We start from the raw sequence: 18652 nt of genomic DNA, 5'->3' as shown, positions 1-18652 counted from the left end.
GCAATAATAATTTTTGCACATTACTTAAAAGAGGCCAAGTAGACTGGAAAAATACCTTAAAAATCACCATGTAATCATGTTTCATTGAAATATATTTGCAAAATGTAATTAAACAACAAATAGCTTCCAATTTTTATTAACTATATTTACAAAACATAATTTTTTACGAAAAACAAACATTTTATTTAAACTTGGGGCAAGAGATGGTACTAGTAGCCCTGGTAGTTATTGTTATGTAGCATGATTTAGAAAAAAAAATCAATGAAAGCCTACCTAGGATGCTATCTTTAAACGCGTTTTACTCAAAAGTTGAAATGCCCACTTACATCCCTTAGCTTCTCACTGCCTCATATTACCTACCAAATTTCATCAGAATAAAAAATGGTGCGGAACGGCCCATTTGTTGATTTAAAATGGAATGACCCCTTTAGCAACATTTATTTTACTTAGTTGTATTTTATTCCGATTTTGAATTCAGTAAATATCTTTGGAGACAAAACGTAATTCAACATTTGATGCTTCGTAATTAGATGGTGTTTTTTTTTTTAAATAAAAAAGTAATAACAAGCGTAATATTGATGTCGATACTAAAAACCCTTAGAATAAATAAATTAAAAAAGATTACTTTAATATGTGTTTCAGTTATGTGATACTTATGCGATTTTTGAAACGTCCAAGTTGCGTCTATAACTGGCGACCCGGACGTGATATGCAACACGTAACCTTCTGGTATCAAGTCAGACTATACAGTATACAGGTATGTTCAAGTTGCGGATGTAAACTAAGGATTTCATTATCCGAGTACCAGAAACGCCCATCGCATGTTCTTGAGGAAATCTGCAGACTATTTCTGACTTGCGCGATTTTTTTTTTTTTTTTATAGAAAAATAGAGTTTAAAACGATGAAATAAAAAGAAAAATTAAAAAAAAAAAAGAATTTGAATTCTAAAATTTTGAATTCAAATTATGTTTTTTGCAATCACGAGTTGCGACAGACCCTACTCATTGGAGTTATTGTTTCTAGAAACGGCTCTTGTCCCCCCCAAAACTGCCTCTCCTCTTGGGCAGTTACGTGTGTATAGTTGTGTGTGTATGCACGTAGACGTGTGTGTATGTGTGCAAAGGTGTCTCTGTGTGTGTGTGGTATGAGCGTGCGCGTGTGTGTGTATGAGCGTGCGCGTGTGTGTGTATGAGCGTGCGCGTGTGTGTGTATGAGCGTGCGCGTGTGTGTGTATGAGCGTGCGTGTGGGTAGGACATGGACGCCACCGACCAGGAGAAGCGGATTCCGGAAGAAAGTGGGCCTGAAGAGGACGGTGGGTGGTGGTGCTGAAGAGGCCCCTGGTCCAAGCTGAAAAATTAGCTTAACGTCAACAGCGGTTGAATGAGAACAATAAGCAATTCGGATTGCTCAAAAAAAGAAAAAAAAATTATACGGAAGCTATTTAGTGACTGATAGTTTGAAAGCATTGAGAATGGATAAAAGATGGAGAGAGAGTGAAGCTTTCAAATCTTGAAGCAAGGATCTCAAGTCACGTGATATATTTTAAAGTAAAGTATTGGAAGAAATTAGGTTTTAAACACCAAAACACCAAAAAGTGGGAGGTAAAGAAGGTGCAGAGTTTGGTGGGCGATGAACCAAAACTGACTTGTCAAGTTAATTCATCTTTCTTTAAACACTAGAATCGATCAATTTCATCTTTTTTCAATCAGTCGTGAATTTTGAAGACGCAACCTCTTTTTTTTTTTTTTTTTTTTTTTCGGGAAGTTTGGGGACAGTTGCCCCTTTGCCCCCCCCCCCTCCAACACCCCGTACGAGCCGCCTATGAAGGAAACTGTTTAAATAGACGATTGCAACCCGTATTTTATGTGTCGCAGCTGTTGGGCGTGGTTCTGTTGTCCCTGTCCGTCTGGGTGTATGTGGATCCGGAATTCTGGCAGTACGAGTCGACCTTGAAAGTGGATAATCTGAAGACCGTCTTGGTGATGTGCATCATCGCCTCCCTCGTCATCCTGATCATCGGGTTCCTCGGGTGCTTCGGCGCAGTCGCAGAACGAAGGTGGCTCCTCTTCCTCGTAAGTTATCTTTTCTATCGTAGTTCGTATGCTTATGCTTCTTATTGTAATCGCGGTTTGTGTTATTCAAATGCTTCAAACAAGATACTGACTTTTGAGAGTTATCAGTCAATATAAAACTGAGCTCAGTTTCGCAGCAGCCTATGGGAGCCAAGGCCTACTGTGCCCATCTCTGTTTACGAGACCGAGGGCTCTGGGATGCCAGACGGACGTTCCGGTTAAGTGGTCAATCGAACGCGGAACCCCTAGGGTTCAGTTCCCAAGCACGCTTGCACTTATTTCATCCACCAGTTGAAGAGATGAGAGGCTGAGTCCAACACATTTTAAAACATTTAGTTTTGTTAAGCTAAAAGCAATGAATTTAAGAGCGCTTAAATTGTCGGGTTCAATCTTTTAAAAAAATGATTTCTGTTAATATAATTGATTCAAGATGTAGACTTTTATCAGCCAATGAAATTTGGCGATTTATTAGTCTCTTGAATCATCATTTTGTAGTAAATCATCGAATACTTATTTTACGGGTACTTAATTTATTGACAAAGTTTTTAAAAGTTCTAAAGTTTTGCGGTTAAAAATGTGGATTGTTATACGACCACACGTCCTTATGGCTTTAACCTTGCATTTGTGTTTTTAATAAAATAAAGATTTTTTTTAAAATAGATTCTTATTTTTCGTCAGTTCTCTAAAACTCTTAATTTTTGGTAATTAAAAAGAAGTCGAAAAGTCTTTAGAAGTCGAAAATTTTTGATCACTTCGGATTTCGTTGAGTTTTTCATTCTTTCCTCGTCATTTGCTTTAAAAAATATTCGCTTGCGGAATACTACATTTTGTTTTCTTGTTACAGTACATCATTGTTTTTGGAATTGTATTCTTGTTTGAACTGGCCGCACTTGTTTTACTTTGGAGTGCCCCATATAGCAATTCGGTAAGTATTTTAGTATATTATAATTCCTACTAATCTTATTCGTGAAAGTTTTTGTTGTTGCTGTTATTAATGCCAATTGGGAAACCAAAATGGCAGTAAAGACAATCCCTGCTCAACTACATTGAGAATGGTTTATAGCGAACCCCATAATAAAAGAGAGGCCCAGTACAGAGACAGGAGTTTAACTATTGGCCTCGATTGATGGTAGAGCCATACCTCATACTTCCATGTTTTAGCCATAGTTCTGTACGAAAGGGAGCGTCCTGAGTTATGTTATAGTTCTATAGGTAAGGGATCGGGGGGTGCTCCAGAAACGCTGTGCCCATGGCAACTGCAAATGACAGTCCAAGTGACTTTCGGATTCATGGATTTAACGAGCACGTACTTCGCTGGTACTTGACGAAACGAGACCAAGACTCGAGACCCTCCAATTCTGAGTTCGATGTTCAATCCACCAGGCTATCAACGCTCCATTTGTTGGTGTAATGGTACCCATCGATCAATTTTAAGATAATTGCGTGAACACATAAATGTGTACTTACTCGTTAGTGAGTATTACAATGCGGTCATCTCACAGTCAGAAAGTCGCAGGTTTATAGGTGTAAAGTTTAGTGGGGCTCAAACAGTTCAAATAATAATGCTTACAGAATAAATGCATTCAAGAAATTTAGAGCATGGTGACATAACTCCTAAAGAGGAGAGATTATTGTGACGTCAGAAATTTCGTGATCAGATATTACATCAGTGGATTGAGTTCAAAAGATACATCAAGGATAACAATGGAGTATATAAAAATACGTTCTTGCTTACATAGAACATCGTTTGCAGCGTGAGAGTACATCAAACTAGTCTATGCTTATAGAGTACATTGTTGCGTAAGAGTGCAGAGCAATGAACTTGTGCTATCGGCACAAGTTTCGCGCAGACTTTCTGCACGTGCAACGTCTCCGTAACAATGCGTTGCACCGTTGTCTCCGATTACGTCCAGGGCGTTTGCTACTTGGTAGAGACCTGAACGACAGTTTGTAATCAAAAATTCACACACTCGTTGCGCATTCACGTCAGTACGAGTCGAGGACGGGCATCCAGACTGGGGTCCGTCAGTCACCACTTCCCGGCCTTACGAAAGGCCTCTTGCCACTTTTCTACTTGTAAATAAGACAGACACTCAGTCCCAAACACCTGTTGAAGAATAGCGCATGTTTGGGAAGGAAACCGGATGCAAAAATTTTATCTCTTTGCATTGCTCTGACGAACTTTCTATATCGTCGTGTTACACACCATAGTATTGGAGTTACTGTTAAAGCTGATGGTACCGCTCCAAAAGCTGGGAGGCAACTAACCTGCGTTGCGCTGTAAAACCAACAATCCCCACCGCCGTTACTGTCAAGCGGAGCGAGCTGCATGATGCGCATGCGTCAATACAACGTGAGGCTCATTACTAACGTGAGTATCATACCATGTGTATCAACCTCTATCAGTTGACCACTTGTCTAAACTGACAACTAAAGTACTGCATAGCAAGCAGTCAATTTACACAGGTTTCACTGTACTATTAACATTTGAGTGGAGCAGTTAGGAAATGAAGAAACTGTAGATCCAAGTTACCTGAAGTTAGAACCCCTTTAGAGGACAGATCGACCTATCCGACATTTTGGTTCTAAAACAGCTATGGATCGAGCCTTGTCTCAAGTATTTGTAAATACTTCATTTTATGCGCTGATTCCAATGTCGTAAAATAATTGATGATTAGTTGAACGAAAAGTCCCTTTTCAGGTAAATCTACGAGGAAAATTTTTTCTCAAATTAAATAACAATTTATCAGGACCTGTTTCCTGTAATGGACCCCACATTTATACCTTACTTAATTTTAAATATAAATTACATATATCTTTCCCAATAAGATGATAAAATAATTTAAAAAAAAACAACAACACATCTATAGCAACCAGTTTTCCGCAACGTGGTTACTGTATAAAATAAAGATAATAATGTGTTCAGGCGCACTAATTTAGAACCAAAATGTCGGATGAGTCAGCTGCTCTTTTTAGTGGCCTTACCTAGAATGACTGTATAGTCTTCATTAATGAGGGAGCTATTTTAAAATAAGGAAGTACCTAAAATCTAAAAAAGTGGGTTTGTGTTCTCGTGTACGCGCGTTAAAAGGTCTGTGCCTTAAATTGCTAAATTTTCAATTTTTTAAACGAATGTTTAGTTTAGAAAAGTAGCTTAGATATCGGTGTGATTTCAACGTGCAACGGAAGTGCAATGGAAAATATAGTGAACTGTCATTTTTTTCATAAAGTCGTCTAAGTAAATCTTACTTTTGCAACTACATTAACTGATATTATATTGCGATGAATATAAAAATAAATTTCCTTTTGTTTAAGAAGCCCTTAAATTGTCGTGGTTATAACTTTTGTAAAACGCATGGATAATCCGGGCGAAAATCTCAACTTCAAGTGATAGCTATGCAATTAGTTCTGCGGGTAAGACTGACATTTTCGAAGAAAAACCGCAAGCATTTTATCACATTCCACGCAAAATAAAACATTATTTTTATAATCTTCTCCTCTAGTTTATTGTTCTTTTTACTTCCTTTAACAAAAAAGGAAGTATTGTATTCGCAAAAAAATTTTCACTCAAAAATCGACCTTAATTTCTATTTTGCTCACCCCCGAATGAATTTTGGGTTTTTTTTCGATTCGACCACACGTGGATAAGTGCCTAAGAACGTACAGACACCCGAAATATCTATTTTGACGATCCATGAGTTAATTACAACGAGTTTTCTCCTGACGTCTGTATGTGCGTATAGGCGTTTGTGTGTATGTATCTCGCATAACTCAAAAAAGGTATGTCCTAGAAAGTTGAACTTTGGTACGTGGACTCCTAGTAGGATCTAGTTATGCACCTACCCTTTTGGTTGCATTCGAATGTTCCTAAGGTGGCCTTTTGCCCCTTTTTGGAGGGAAATCATTGTTAATTTCGATGTAATCTCAAGTGGTGTTAAAATTTGGCGGACACTTGGCGATATATCGCCAGTCTTTTGGTCGCCAAGCGACAAATTTGGCTTTTTTTTTTAAATCTGATTTCGATTTGGGCACTGTTGGTGATATTTAGAAAGTAAACTATTGAATCACATTAAAATTGCCAATAATGGGAAAATGACATTAAATTGGAGTAAAAAGAAGTCATGTGATGCACGCATCAGCTCGTTAACCTGAATTTTGTAACGTAATTGAATTTTGAAAATATTTTTTGATTGAGTTTTAAAAAATAGTTAAAAACACGGTAACTGACTGACATTAAAACACTCTAGATGTCAGTCAGTAACCCTGTTTTTAATTATTTTTTTTTAATCAACTAAAAAATATTTTGAAAATTTAATTACAACATTACATTTAGCTTAAAAAGAACAAAACTCAAAGAATTTCTTATTAAAACCAGAAAATCGCCAGTGAAGATATGACGGGTGAAAATTGCTTCTACATTTGAACGAAGCCATTGCCTGTTTGGTGATATTTTGATAGTTGAAATTTTAGCCTCTCTCCAGTGGATGAACCCTGAACTCCAGGAGATAGCGTTCATTTGTTGACCACATTTTCGTTTTTTGATTCCCATGAAAGTTTCCCTGACAGTCTTACCAGTAAAACAGTTAGTTTACTGGATTTAGTTCAGCCTTGTCACAATAAAGTCATTTTAAACATTACCAAAACATACTATCAAATTATCATGTCGTGGCACGAGTCTAACTGTTGATGACGTCAGGAGCGTTACTCGATCATTGGCTATCATTTTTATGAGGATGATGTATATTTTGCTTGGAATATAATAAAATGCTTGTGATTTTCTTCGAAAATGTTAGTGAATTACCAGTGGAAATTCCCAAACATATTTCTCTTGGTTTCGAAAATTTTTATCATCACTCCAACTAATTCCTCTGTTGCCTGTTGAAATCACACTCAAGTAGCGATGAAGAAGTTGAATTTGAAAAATTCAAAAATCTGAAAATACATTAAACATACTGTTTCTTCCAGACCAATCCAAACCATCGTGGATTCCTCGGTATTGAAGTGTGGGCTATACTTGTGCGTATATTTTTATACATATTTTAGTTGGGGAGTGAATATGTTTACGTAACGATAAGAACTCTGTGATTGTTATCATTAAATGTACAGGGGGTCCGAAAAGTTTTTGACACATTTGAAAAATTCATAAAAAAGAAACAAATTGTCGTATTAAAATGAAGTTTGCACAATAGTACTTCACTGGTTCACGGAATATTTTATGACACCACTGGTGGTACCCGCACGGCTTTGACCGTAGTAGAAAAGTAAAAGGTTATTTGGTTCGTCTGTATATTTACAAATAATGGATGATGAATTTCTCGCCAATCTGCTATGTTCATTTGCTCGACCATGGTCGCATATGGTAGTTTGTTCGTCCACATTATGGTAATTTGCTCGTCTACGTTTGGATAATTTTCTCGGTAAAATGTTCTTAAAATTGGAATCGAAAAAGAACAAAATTGAATTTTCGAAAAATCGCTTCGAGGTGCACACCCCTATTCTACAAACTAATTATGTGCCGAATTTCAAGAGAATCAGACGAACGGTCTAGGCACTATGCGTATCACAAACATCCTGACAGATATCTGGACAGAGATCCAGACTTTCAACTTTAATACTAACCAGTGATATCCGCACGGCTTTGTCCGTAATAGAAAAATTAAAAGGTCTTTTGGTTCGCCTGTATATTTACAAATACTGTATGGTGAATTTTCTCGCCAATTGGCTTGTACCCATGTTACGGTTCCACGTTATGATAATTTCGTATCTCGCCAATTGGCTTGTGTCCATGTTACGGTTCCACGTTATGATAATTTAGTAATTTACTCGTAAATCTTATGATAGTTTTGTTCTTAAAATTGGAATAGAAAAAGAACCACATCGAGTTTTCGAAAAATCGCTTCGAGGTGCACACCCCCATGCTGCAAACTAACTTTGTACCAAATTTCATGAAAATCGGCCGAACGGTCTAGGCGCTATGCGCGTCACAGAGATCCAGACATCCAGACATCCTCCGGATATCCAGACAGAGAGACTTTCAGCTTTATTATTGGTAAAGATAAAGATAAAGAAATATTTAAAAAAAAAAAAAAAGAAAAGAACTTCGAACTTGAGTTTTTAAAGGTGGCGCTAAAACGTCACAGTTCGAAAAACAAACGTAAGGTGAGGCATTTAATCCTTTTAATAAACAGAAAACAATTCCTTTCATTACCTGAGTTCGATGTGTGCACCGTTTGTTGCTCGAACTATATCTAAACGGTAGGGGAAACTAGGGAGACTTGACCCAATTTTTGTTTTTTTCTTTTCCACAATTTTTGTAGGAAAGTTAGAACGAAATAAAAAAAAAATCCAAAAATAGGTTGCCATTGTGCACATTATTATGGCTAAAAATAATAGCATAATTCTAAGTAGAAATGTTACAAAAAAATATATATTCCGCAATTGTCTCTAGAGCTAGGGAGACTTGTCCCAACACTTAGGGAGACATGACCCACCTTCATGAATGTAAGAAAAATCGTAGATACTGAAATCAAAAACGCAGTGATTTTTGATGTTGTGTTTTGCTCTAAGAAGTGATACTTGAAGTGAATGAACAAAAATTGTTCACTCTTTAGGCAAAGTGCTACACTTTTTTTTTTAATTTAATCTTATTCCACTTCAACAGAAAAGCAGAAATCCAGTTAAAAACTTTATTAGCTCAGCCTAAACAATATTTCAGTTATTTTAAAAAGTTAAAGATTATTAGTATTTTAGTTATTTGTCAAATATAAACAATTTATTTGACCAAAATATTTTAGACATTCATTAAATTAAAAAATATAAAAAATCACGCCTTCATATTCACATTATTTGAGATATTGCTTAAATAAAATAAAATCATTTGGCCTAAAACACAATACTTTAGCTATTCATAAACAAAAATACATTCCAAAACTATTAAATTATTCTTTGGGTCAAGTCTCCTTCGTTAGTTTGGGTCGAAGCTCCCTAGGTAGCTTTCGTTTGTTAACCTTAAATTTTTAACAACTTAGATCAATCAAGTCAAATCATTAGGCCTAAATCGTAATATTTTAACTATTCATAAACAAAAATTTATTGAAAAAGCATCAAATTAGTCTTTGGATCAAGTCTCCCTACCTAACTTGGGTCAAAGCTCCCTAGGTAGCTTTCTTTTGTCTCTACCTTAAGTTTTAAGAGCCATTATTTTGAAATTCAGACAAAAAACGGAAATTTTGACAGTGACCATTTTTGATTTTCCTAATTTTTTCATATCTCAAAGTAGGCCATAAGAAGTAAACATTCTGAAATTTTTAGCTTTCCAAAAAATTTTTTTCGCTCGTTAAAAATTCCCAAAGTTTGACGTTTTGCATAGCGCTTTTTAGAAACATTCTAAAAGTCGCGTTTCAGTGCGCTTTAGCTCTTTACAGAAACACCACCCCACGGTAATGTTTATATTTATTGGTTGTACTGTATCTAGTAATGATGACTTCATAGTTATTTTGGTTGGGGGTTGTTGCTTTCTTCAGATAAGGGGTCGCAAAGTATGGATTTTATCCGTTTTCGCGCAAGTTGAACCTGCGTTATTTCCCCCAAAAAGCCACCCCCCGAAAAAAATGTAACATATACTGAAAGTTTATACTGTGAAGAGAGTAAATGGCACAAAATTTGTTTGAGGTTTAATATTTTTTAGGAGAAAAATACCCTGATATTTTTCAAATTATCAAAAATTGTGCTTTTTTGATCGCAATTAACTCAAAACAGCATCACTAGGGAAAAAAACCTTTTATATATTATGGTACCTGGCTATGTGTAAAACATCATGAAAAAGAAAGCAGCATGGGATCTCTTCTTGTTTTCCAGAAAATAATTTTTTTTGCAGCTTATTTTATGCGTTTTCTCGTACATAAAACGTGTGTCCAGTATGCAGATTAGATCTTCTAAAACTTTAAGGATGTAGTAAGAATGTATATATGTGTGTATAGAGAAAGAAAAAGACTAGTAATACTTTATTTTTATGATTTTTACAAATTGATGTTATTTTAATTGCAGGTAATTCAGAAAACGATAAATCGATATCATATATATATATATATATATATATATATATATAGTACATGTATATATTTATATATGCATATATATATATATATATATATATATATATATATATATATATATATATATATATATACTATATATAGATTTATCGTATCAATCCCAAAATAATTCTTTCTTATTTATGTCCGTAGCAATGGAAGAAATATCATGAACAATATCTGTTTCACTTTCCTCTAAATGCCTTTTTTCTATGTCATCTTCAAATACGTACCTCTAAAAGGCTGTCGGTTCTTGATAAATCAGTATTATCCGCTTTTTTTTTCCTTTGTACATCGGTTAAAAGCAGCTTCCATTTGACTTTTTGTCAGATATTCGTTCGGTTGGAATATTTTTATGTCTTCAATCATCTCTATTCTCATTGCATGTACTGAAACAAAAGAGAAAACAAAGAAGAAAACATTTTGGAAATCTCATGTGAGGGGTGGGCTCTCCCAACTCGTAAAAGTACACAATTTTCATTGAAACAAATAGAATTTCTTTATGAAAAGTTCCTTTATGGTAAAAAACCGGCAGAAAACAGACGTCCGACCAAGTAGAACATGCAATGAGAACAGAGATGATTGAAGACATAAAAATATCCCAACCGAACGAATATCTGACAAAAAGTCAAATTCAAACTGTTTTTAGCTGATATCCCAAGCAAGAAAAAGCGAATAATACTGATTTATCAAGAACTGACAGCCTTTTAGAGGTATTTGAAGATGACATAGAAAATAGACATTTAGAGGAAAGTGAAGCAGATATTGTTCATGATATATATATATATATATATGATATGGATTTATCGTTTTCTGAATTACCTGCAATTAAAATACCATCAATTTGTAAAAATCAGAAAAATAAAGTATTACTAGTCTTTTTCTTTCTCTATACACAAATATATACATTCTTACTACATCCTTAAAGTTTTAGAAGATCTAATCTGCATACTGGACACATGTTTTACGTAGAGAAAACGCATAAAATGAGCTACAAAAAAAAAAATATTTTCTGGAAAACAAGGAGAGATCCCATGCTGCTTTCTTTTTCATGATGTTTTACACATAGCCAGGTACCATAATATATAAAAGGTTTTTTTCCCTAGTGATGCTGTTTTCAGTTAATTGCGATCAAAAAAGCACAATTTTTGATAATTTGAAAAATATCAGGGTATTTTTCTCCTAAAAAATATTAAACCTCAAACAAATTTTGTGCCATTTACTCTCTTCACAGTATAAACTTTCAGTATATGTTACATTTTTTTCGGGGGGTGGCTTTTTGGGGGAAATAACGCAGGTTCAACTTGCGCGAAAACGGATAAAATCCATACTTTGCGACCCCTTATCTGAAGAAAGCAACAACCCCCAACCAAAATAACTATGAAGTCATCATCACTAGATACAGTACAACCAATAAATATAAACATTACCGTGGGGTGGTGTTTCTGTAAAGAGCTAAAGCGCACTGAAACGCGACTTTTAGAATGTTTCTAAAAAGCGCTGCAAAACGTCAAACTTTGGGAATTTTTAACGAGCGAAAAAATTTTTTTGGAAGGCTAAAAATTTCAGAATGTTCACTTCTCATGACCTACTTTGACATATAAAAAAATTATAAAAATCAAAAGTGGTCACTGCCACACCTTGTCTGAACTTCAAAATAATGGCTCTTAACAACTTAGATTAAAGATTTTAATGTGTAAGCCACTGATAACTTTGAAATGGCTTCGCTCTGCTAAATACTGTTGTGCGTTTGGACAACCAATAATGTGTCTAATATTTTCGTTAAATATCCTTTTCATGGAAAAAATCCCCAGGGTCAAGTTTCCCTATGGATCAAACCTCCCTAGTTTCCCCTACTCAAGTTCAACCCATGTTTTAGCCATCATGGATTGCGGGGCAGTTTGTGCTACTTGCATAATTAGTAGGGTCAGGTGGGGTGGAATGGGTAGTTTATTAATCTTTCGAGTTACAGAAAAGAAAAATAATTTTTTTAAAAATAAAAACCTTCATGTTGTTTACAAGAGTTTGACTTAATTTTGGTTCAAGAGAAAACTGAATGGAAACAGCCAGTTTCGTGGCAGCCTTCTTGTAAGTTATATTGTAAGAATTAAAATTAACTGATATCGTTTTTTTTTTTAAATTACGCCCACCATCGTTCTTTCAAGCATAAGGCGTCTTGCTGTCCAGTATAACAATGAAGTGGCTTCAAAGGGTGTTAGGGCCTGGAAGTCATCACAATTATGAATGTCATGAAAAGAGGAGCAACTATAAAGATGCTCCCTTGTCATTGGAGAAGTCCCCTCACAGAGCACACAAAGAGGTGAATCTGCCAGGTCTGCTGATATCGTTAAAACTTTGTTTTCGGGATTTTGTTTGAATTTAGACAGCACTCTATTGCTATTATTTTCATTAAAGGAAGTCTCCTTTGTCAACTGAAAAAATCAGAAAAGAAAAAGTCTCTACATTTTAAGAAATATGTTTGAAAATTTTAAGTGGAGTGGAATGGGTATAATATTAGGCTTATTGACATAGGCTCTGAAATTAACATTTTTTCTCATTAAAAGTTATTCTCTGAAGTAAGTTGTTCGTTTTATCAGAAGTTCTATATTCTGAAATCCTTATGTTATGGAGTTGCTTATGGTTGCACTAAATCTGGTTGGATGGAAGACACAGTCTTTAAAGAATGGCTCAAACTTTTCGCAAGGCATCTGAAAAGACATGCAAGCCAGCTGACCTATGAAACTGTAAAGCATGCAACAGTGAAACCTGTGTAAGTTGACCACTCGCGGTGCACTACTTTAGTGGTCAACTGAAACAGGTGTTCAACTTACAGAGGTTGATTTATATGACAAGGGCTAATTCCGTGCCTGAAAACAGCGGTCAACTTAGACAGGTGGTCAACTTCTCAGGTTTTACTGTATCGATAATGAAATTATCATTTGCCCACCGCCATGCAACCACTAGACAATTCCAGAGCTGACCAAATAAATTGAAAACCAGTCGGATCAAACTCCCTTTCCACTAAAGCTTATGCTGAAGTACAATATCTACAGGAGATTGGGTGCTAGTTGAATGCAGTGTTAAGAAATTTAAAAAGTATTTTATTGCTCAAGAGTTCTAGAACCTTTATGTTATTGTGCTTATGTCGTAAAAATTCTTAAGAAGTCTTTGATGGGAATTTTTTTCAACTTCCCCAGTCAAGTGAAAATGAAAATTGAAGAAGAACAGATCATCAAAATCTAAGTCAGCCAATCCTCAATATTCGTGAACATTATACCTTTAATTGCAGTGAAATTACAGTCTAATTGCTTTTTACCCTATGTTAATAGATTTTTGTGAAAAAATAATAAATAAATTCATGTTTCCACTCTGAAATTTATTTTAAAACAATACTACCCATTTCACCCCACCCCATAAAGTGGAATGGATATAGAAACCGACTTTGAAACGATTGCTTTTTCACTAAATAATAAAATTATTTCAGTAATAATAACTATGGATATGTGAAGTGTATTGTTGAAATGTAAAAACTCAGTTAATTTTTTTTAATTGTTGGATATCAAATTTGAATAGTTTAATAATCATTTCAAAAATACCTGTTTTTATACCCATTCCACCCCACCTGACCCTAGCTTCAGATTTGAAATGCTATCAATGCTACACAATGGGATTCTTTCCATCGGTCAAAAGTACTACTTTTAGTCACCAAAGTTGATAGAATGAGCAATAAAATAACATGGAGCGAAAAAAATCTTTTATTTTCAAAACGTTTAATTTTTAATTACTTTTTAAAATGTCCTATTTTTCAAACAAGGTGTGGTTTTTTATCACGTCACAAGTGATTCACTTAGGCGCGCAATCCACTGGCGCACTGAATGCTTGCAGTTGCTGTCTACCGCGTTTCCAGGTTATGATAATTCAGAAGCGAATTAAATATTATGGTCAACGCTTGCTATTAACCATATCATTGCCACTACATATGAGTAAAAAAGCGAGTTAAATATTGCGCTCTGCGCTAATGGCATCAGTGAATGGCATTTCATCAGTTGTGATGTCGTGTGCAGAGGTGTCAAAAAGAAAATTAAACGATTAAAATAATTTTTCAAAATATTAAACTTTGTCAAATTGTTTAAAAAATACTCAAAACCTATGTTTTTAGCATGCTCTTTCAGAAAAACAAAATACTTTTAAAATTTCGGAATCGACCCCATTTGACAAAAAGAAGCACATGGAAAATGTGAATTATTGTACAAATAGCATATTTATACGAAAATTTGTTGCTTTTTTATGATTTTTTAAAAATGTGTCAAAGAGTTTTCGGACATCCTGTATTTCAGAGAGTTCCTGCGAATACTTATTAAAATAAAAAATAAGTAAATTGAACTGATTTTATATTTGAAGAGAGGTGATTTCAGAAAGAAACAGGTTTACCAAAAACCTTTTCTTTTGTCGAAAACTGATGTAACAAAAAAAAAAAAAAAAAAACTTTTTTGAACACAGAACTTTTCTTTAAACTTTGAGCTTCATTTGCTGAGTGATTAGTAGATGGCGAGTCTCAAATGCATGACATCGTCGATGTATTGATGGGCTTGCTTTGCTAGTAATGCTTGAAATATTTTTCTGAAAATTATTGTTGCGTCGTATTTTTTAAATTGCTATTGAGAATAAAATGGTAATGAAATGGAAAACTTTAATCAACACTAAGTTGAATAAGCAGGTAGAATATGTGTTTGAAATATTATTGAAAAATTTAGTTTGATTTACGCCAGTGGAAATACGAATGATTTCTTTTTCAAATTTGTTGGAATGACTGCTCAATTCGCGTGTTTCTCCCTAATTTATTTTGTAAATGAAAATTGACTGTCCAGGATTTTCAGATGAATGAAAAGGAAATTGAAGAAATGTTTAATAAAAACTCTTCCTCCAATCAACTCTAATTTGAATTCTGAAACTTTGAATTCAAATTATGTTTTTCGCAATCACGAGTTGCGATAAGACCCTACTTATTAGAGTTATTGTTTCTAGAAACGGCTCCCCCCCCCAAGGATGTCCCTCCTCCTGGGTGGTTACGCGTGTATAGTTGAGTGTGTGTGTATATAGGCTTAAGGCTTAAGTGCGTGCACGTAGGCGTGTGGAAAGGCACGCGCGCGTGTGTGTGAGTGTATATGTGTATGAATGAGTATGCATGTGTGGGACATGAACGCCACCACCCAGCAGAAGTGGATTCTGGGGGACAGCGCTCGGGACCAGAGGAGTCGCGCAGGTGGGCGGTGGTGCTGCAGAGGCCCCTGGTTCAAGCTGAAAAAGGAACCATTACGTCAAGTTCTGTCAAGTGAGAACAATAAGCAATCGTGATTGCTCAATAAGTTGCATATCGTTTTCAATTTAAAATGTTTGGAATTTAGCAACAGCTTTTAGCTGTAAGCACGTGCAAATTACGTGACCTTGAATTTTCGAGAAGAAGTGATCAAGGTGAACAGTTTTTAGTTCAGCTTGGATCAGATTCAGATGTATAGCTGAAAAAATTGCAGAGAGAAGAAAGAGAAATGCAGGTGCCAAAACATTAGCTAAGGAAAAGCCGTACGGTAAACATTGCAGATTTAAAGACATTTTGTGCTTTATTATTTGCAACTCCAATAAACTATAGGGGGCGCTGCAGCCACTGTCTAATGGCGGATGAAAAAGGTAAAACAAACAAATGCCGTTACTTATAACTTGCATCTACGCTTCGTGAATGGCAGTAAGTTTTCATCGTGTTTGTGGGAAGCTTTCTTTTCTATTCTTCTGAAATTAGATTATGCCACAAACTGTCTGAAGCCTGTAATTTACCCAAAAGAAAACACATGGAATGGAATGTTTTACCTTTTTCTTTAGTATTGTTAATCACCGCAAGGTAGCGTATTCGAGCTCTGGGATTGCGAATTGTTTGCACATTTTAGTGTTTTCTGTTCTTAAATTATATTTATAAATGCCAACTGGTTGTGTAGTGTCGACTACTAGTGGTTTCTTCTTTTATCTAAAATAGACCTACGTAAAATCATCATTGAAAATGATCGAAACGTGAGTACAAAACTGCACGAATATTAAGCACAGAAAAATTGTCAATAACTAAGGTGCAAAAAATTATAACGGCGTTGAAAATGAAATCGAATAAATAAAACTGCAATAGCTAAACTTCATAAAGGTGCAAAATGCAAATAAACTGTCTCAGTTTACATTACAAAAAAAAAAGTGTAAGGTGTGAAATTGCAACTTAATTTTTATTTCAATAATTAAAGTCCCAAAAGCTGTAACGATGTCAACAGACAATTTAACTTTCAACATGGTTACATTAGAAAAACTTAAAGATGAAAAGTAACCAAATAATTCGAATTTCCTTAACTGAAGTCGAATTATTTCATTTCAATAAGTAATGGGCTAAAAAAAAGTTAACTGTGCAAAATTGCAAACAGAGCAGTATTTGAGAAGAGGAGAAAGGTTTGGCAACTCAAAGTTTACTAAACCGCAAAAAAGTGTAGTTAAATATATTCAATTCATGCAAGGACAAAAAGCTTTGGAAATAATGTTACAGACTATAGTAGTTAGTTTAGTAGTTACTTTTAATACAATGTTTTTCTTTTTTTTTTATTCTTCCAGATCGGCAGAGAACTTGAAAAGCAAATCCAGAAACAGATAGATGACAGGATGGAGGACGATTCTGCTCGAAAATTTATGGATTATGTTCAAGAGCACGTAAGTGAAATAAATTGAGAAAATTTTCCTACTATCCACGGCAATAAGAGTTATTATCTTGCAATGAATCAACATGATCTATTCCAGCGGTTATGAATCTGGGGCGTAGATGAATTTCAAGGGAGACGAGAGTGCCTAAAATATAAATAAAAAGTAAAACAAACACTGATTTACTAAATTTTGTAGTCACATGTGAATATTAAGAACAGTAGAACATCGTTTATCCAGATTTCCGATTCATCTGGATCAAATTTGTAAAATTAAAAATATATCTATAACGGGTAAAGTCGCCATTTTTCGTCCCTCACAAGCTTTCTAGTTTCTAATTAGCATATACGTTACGATCATTTAATCCGAGAACATTTATATCACACCACCAACTAAGCCTGCACATGGTATTTAAGCTAATTACACGCAATTTGTTTTCAGTTTAAAAAGAAGTTCTTATTAAATGAACTTTTACCAGAATTAAAAACGGATAACCTATTTTCGTCCCCCCCCCTCCAATACACCGTCTAAAAGAGATTACAATGAGATGTAATAATAATTAATGCGGATTAATAAATTGTATTACAGGAAAGAATCTCATATTATGCCTTTTTTACTCCTTTCACAAAAAAGGAAGTATTGTATTCGCGAAAAATTTTCAGTCAAAAATCGACCTTAATTTCCATTTTGCTCACCCCCGAATGAATGGTGAGTTTTTTTTTTCGACTCGACCACACGTGGATAAGTGCCTAAGAACATACAGACACACGGAATATCCATTTTGACGATTTGGTTGTAACGAGTTTTCTCGTGACGTCTGTATGTACGTATGTATGTATGTGTGTATGTGTGTATGTATGTCGCATAACTCAAGAACGATATGTCCTAGAAAGTTGAAATTTGGTACGTAGACTCCTAGTGGTGTTTAGTTGTGCACCTCCCCTTTTGGTTGCATTCGGGTGTTTCTAAAGGGGTCGTTTGCTCCTTTTTGGGGGGAAATCATTGTTAATTTCGATGTAAACTCAAGTGGTGTTTTAATTTGGCGGACACTTGGCGATCTCTCGCCAGTCTTTTGGTCATCAAGTTTTGTCGCTGACTTGGCGACAAATTGGCGATTTTTTTTTTTTAAAGTCTGGTTTTAATTTGGCCACTGTTGGTGATATTTAGAGAGTAAACTATTGAATCACATTAAAATTACTAATAATGGCAAAATGACATTAAATTGGAGTAAAAGGAAGTCATGTGAGGCACATCAGCTTGTTTTACAAAAAAGATATAAGATTGATTTTTCAAGTCTCTAAATAAGCGTCACAGATGTTTTTTTTTTTTCTTCGCCCCTGTGTTTGCCACGAGGTGCAAACTACCTATATTTCTCCATGTCCGTCTTCATAAAACAATTTTAGTGCAGATGATTCTCTGTATCAAAGTTTTTACTCTAATCTTAGCAGGGGACGAAAATAGGAACATCATATTCGCCAATATCGCGGCTTCCTACGTGAAGTGAACCTAAAAGTTGCTAAAGACCCTGGGCATTCCGTTTACTCCAAACAAATATGTGGAATTCAAATATATAAATACATTTTAATAAATCTAGAAGAGCATCTAATAGTATTAAATGTAAATCAAGTTTACAAATTAGAATAAGTGCTCCCAAACAGCAACGCAGCGCAGAAAGATTCAGGAAACTTCGACAAATAAAGTACTTGACCACAACCAGGAAAAATATCACCGACGGCGACACCTAGTGTCAGACCAAGAGAAACTA

At 35.0% G+C, this 18652-nt stretch overlaps 1 protein-coding gene across 1 annotated transcript in view; it reads left to right on the top strand.

Annotated features, from left to right (window-relative positions):
• The window catches only part of LOC129229286 (23 kDa integral membrane protein-like), a 50505-nt gene that overhangs the window by 15065 nt on the left and 16788 nt on the right, over positions 1 to 18652 (top strand). The window contains exons 2-4 of the mRNA XM_054863560.1: positions 1877 to 2074; positions 2919 to 2999; positions 16804 to 16899. Coding sequence (XP_054719535.1) covers positions 1877 to 2074; positions 2919 to 2999; positions 16804 to 16899 — 375 coding nt within the window. The remainder of the gene's footprint in view (positions 1 to 1876; positions 2075 to 2918; positions 3000 to 16803; positions 16900 to 18652) is intronic.

Source organism: Uloborus diversus, chromosome 9 (assembly GCF_026930045.1).
Source record: "Uloborus diversus isolate 005 chromosome 9, Udiv.v.3.1, whole genome shotgun sequence".
NCBI lineage: Eukaryota > Metazoa > Arthropoda > Arachnida > Araneae > Uloboridae > Uloborus > Uloborus diversus.
Note: the sequence above shows the minus strand (reverse complement) of the source record. Positions and strands in the feature narration are given on the sequence as shown.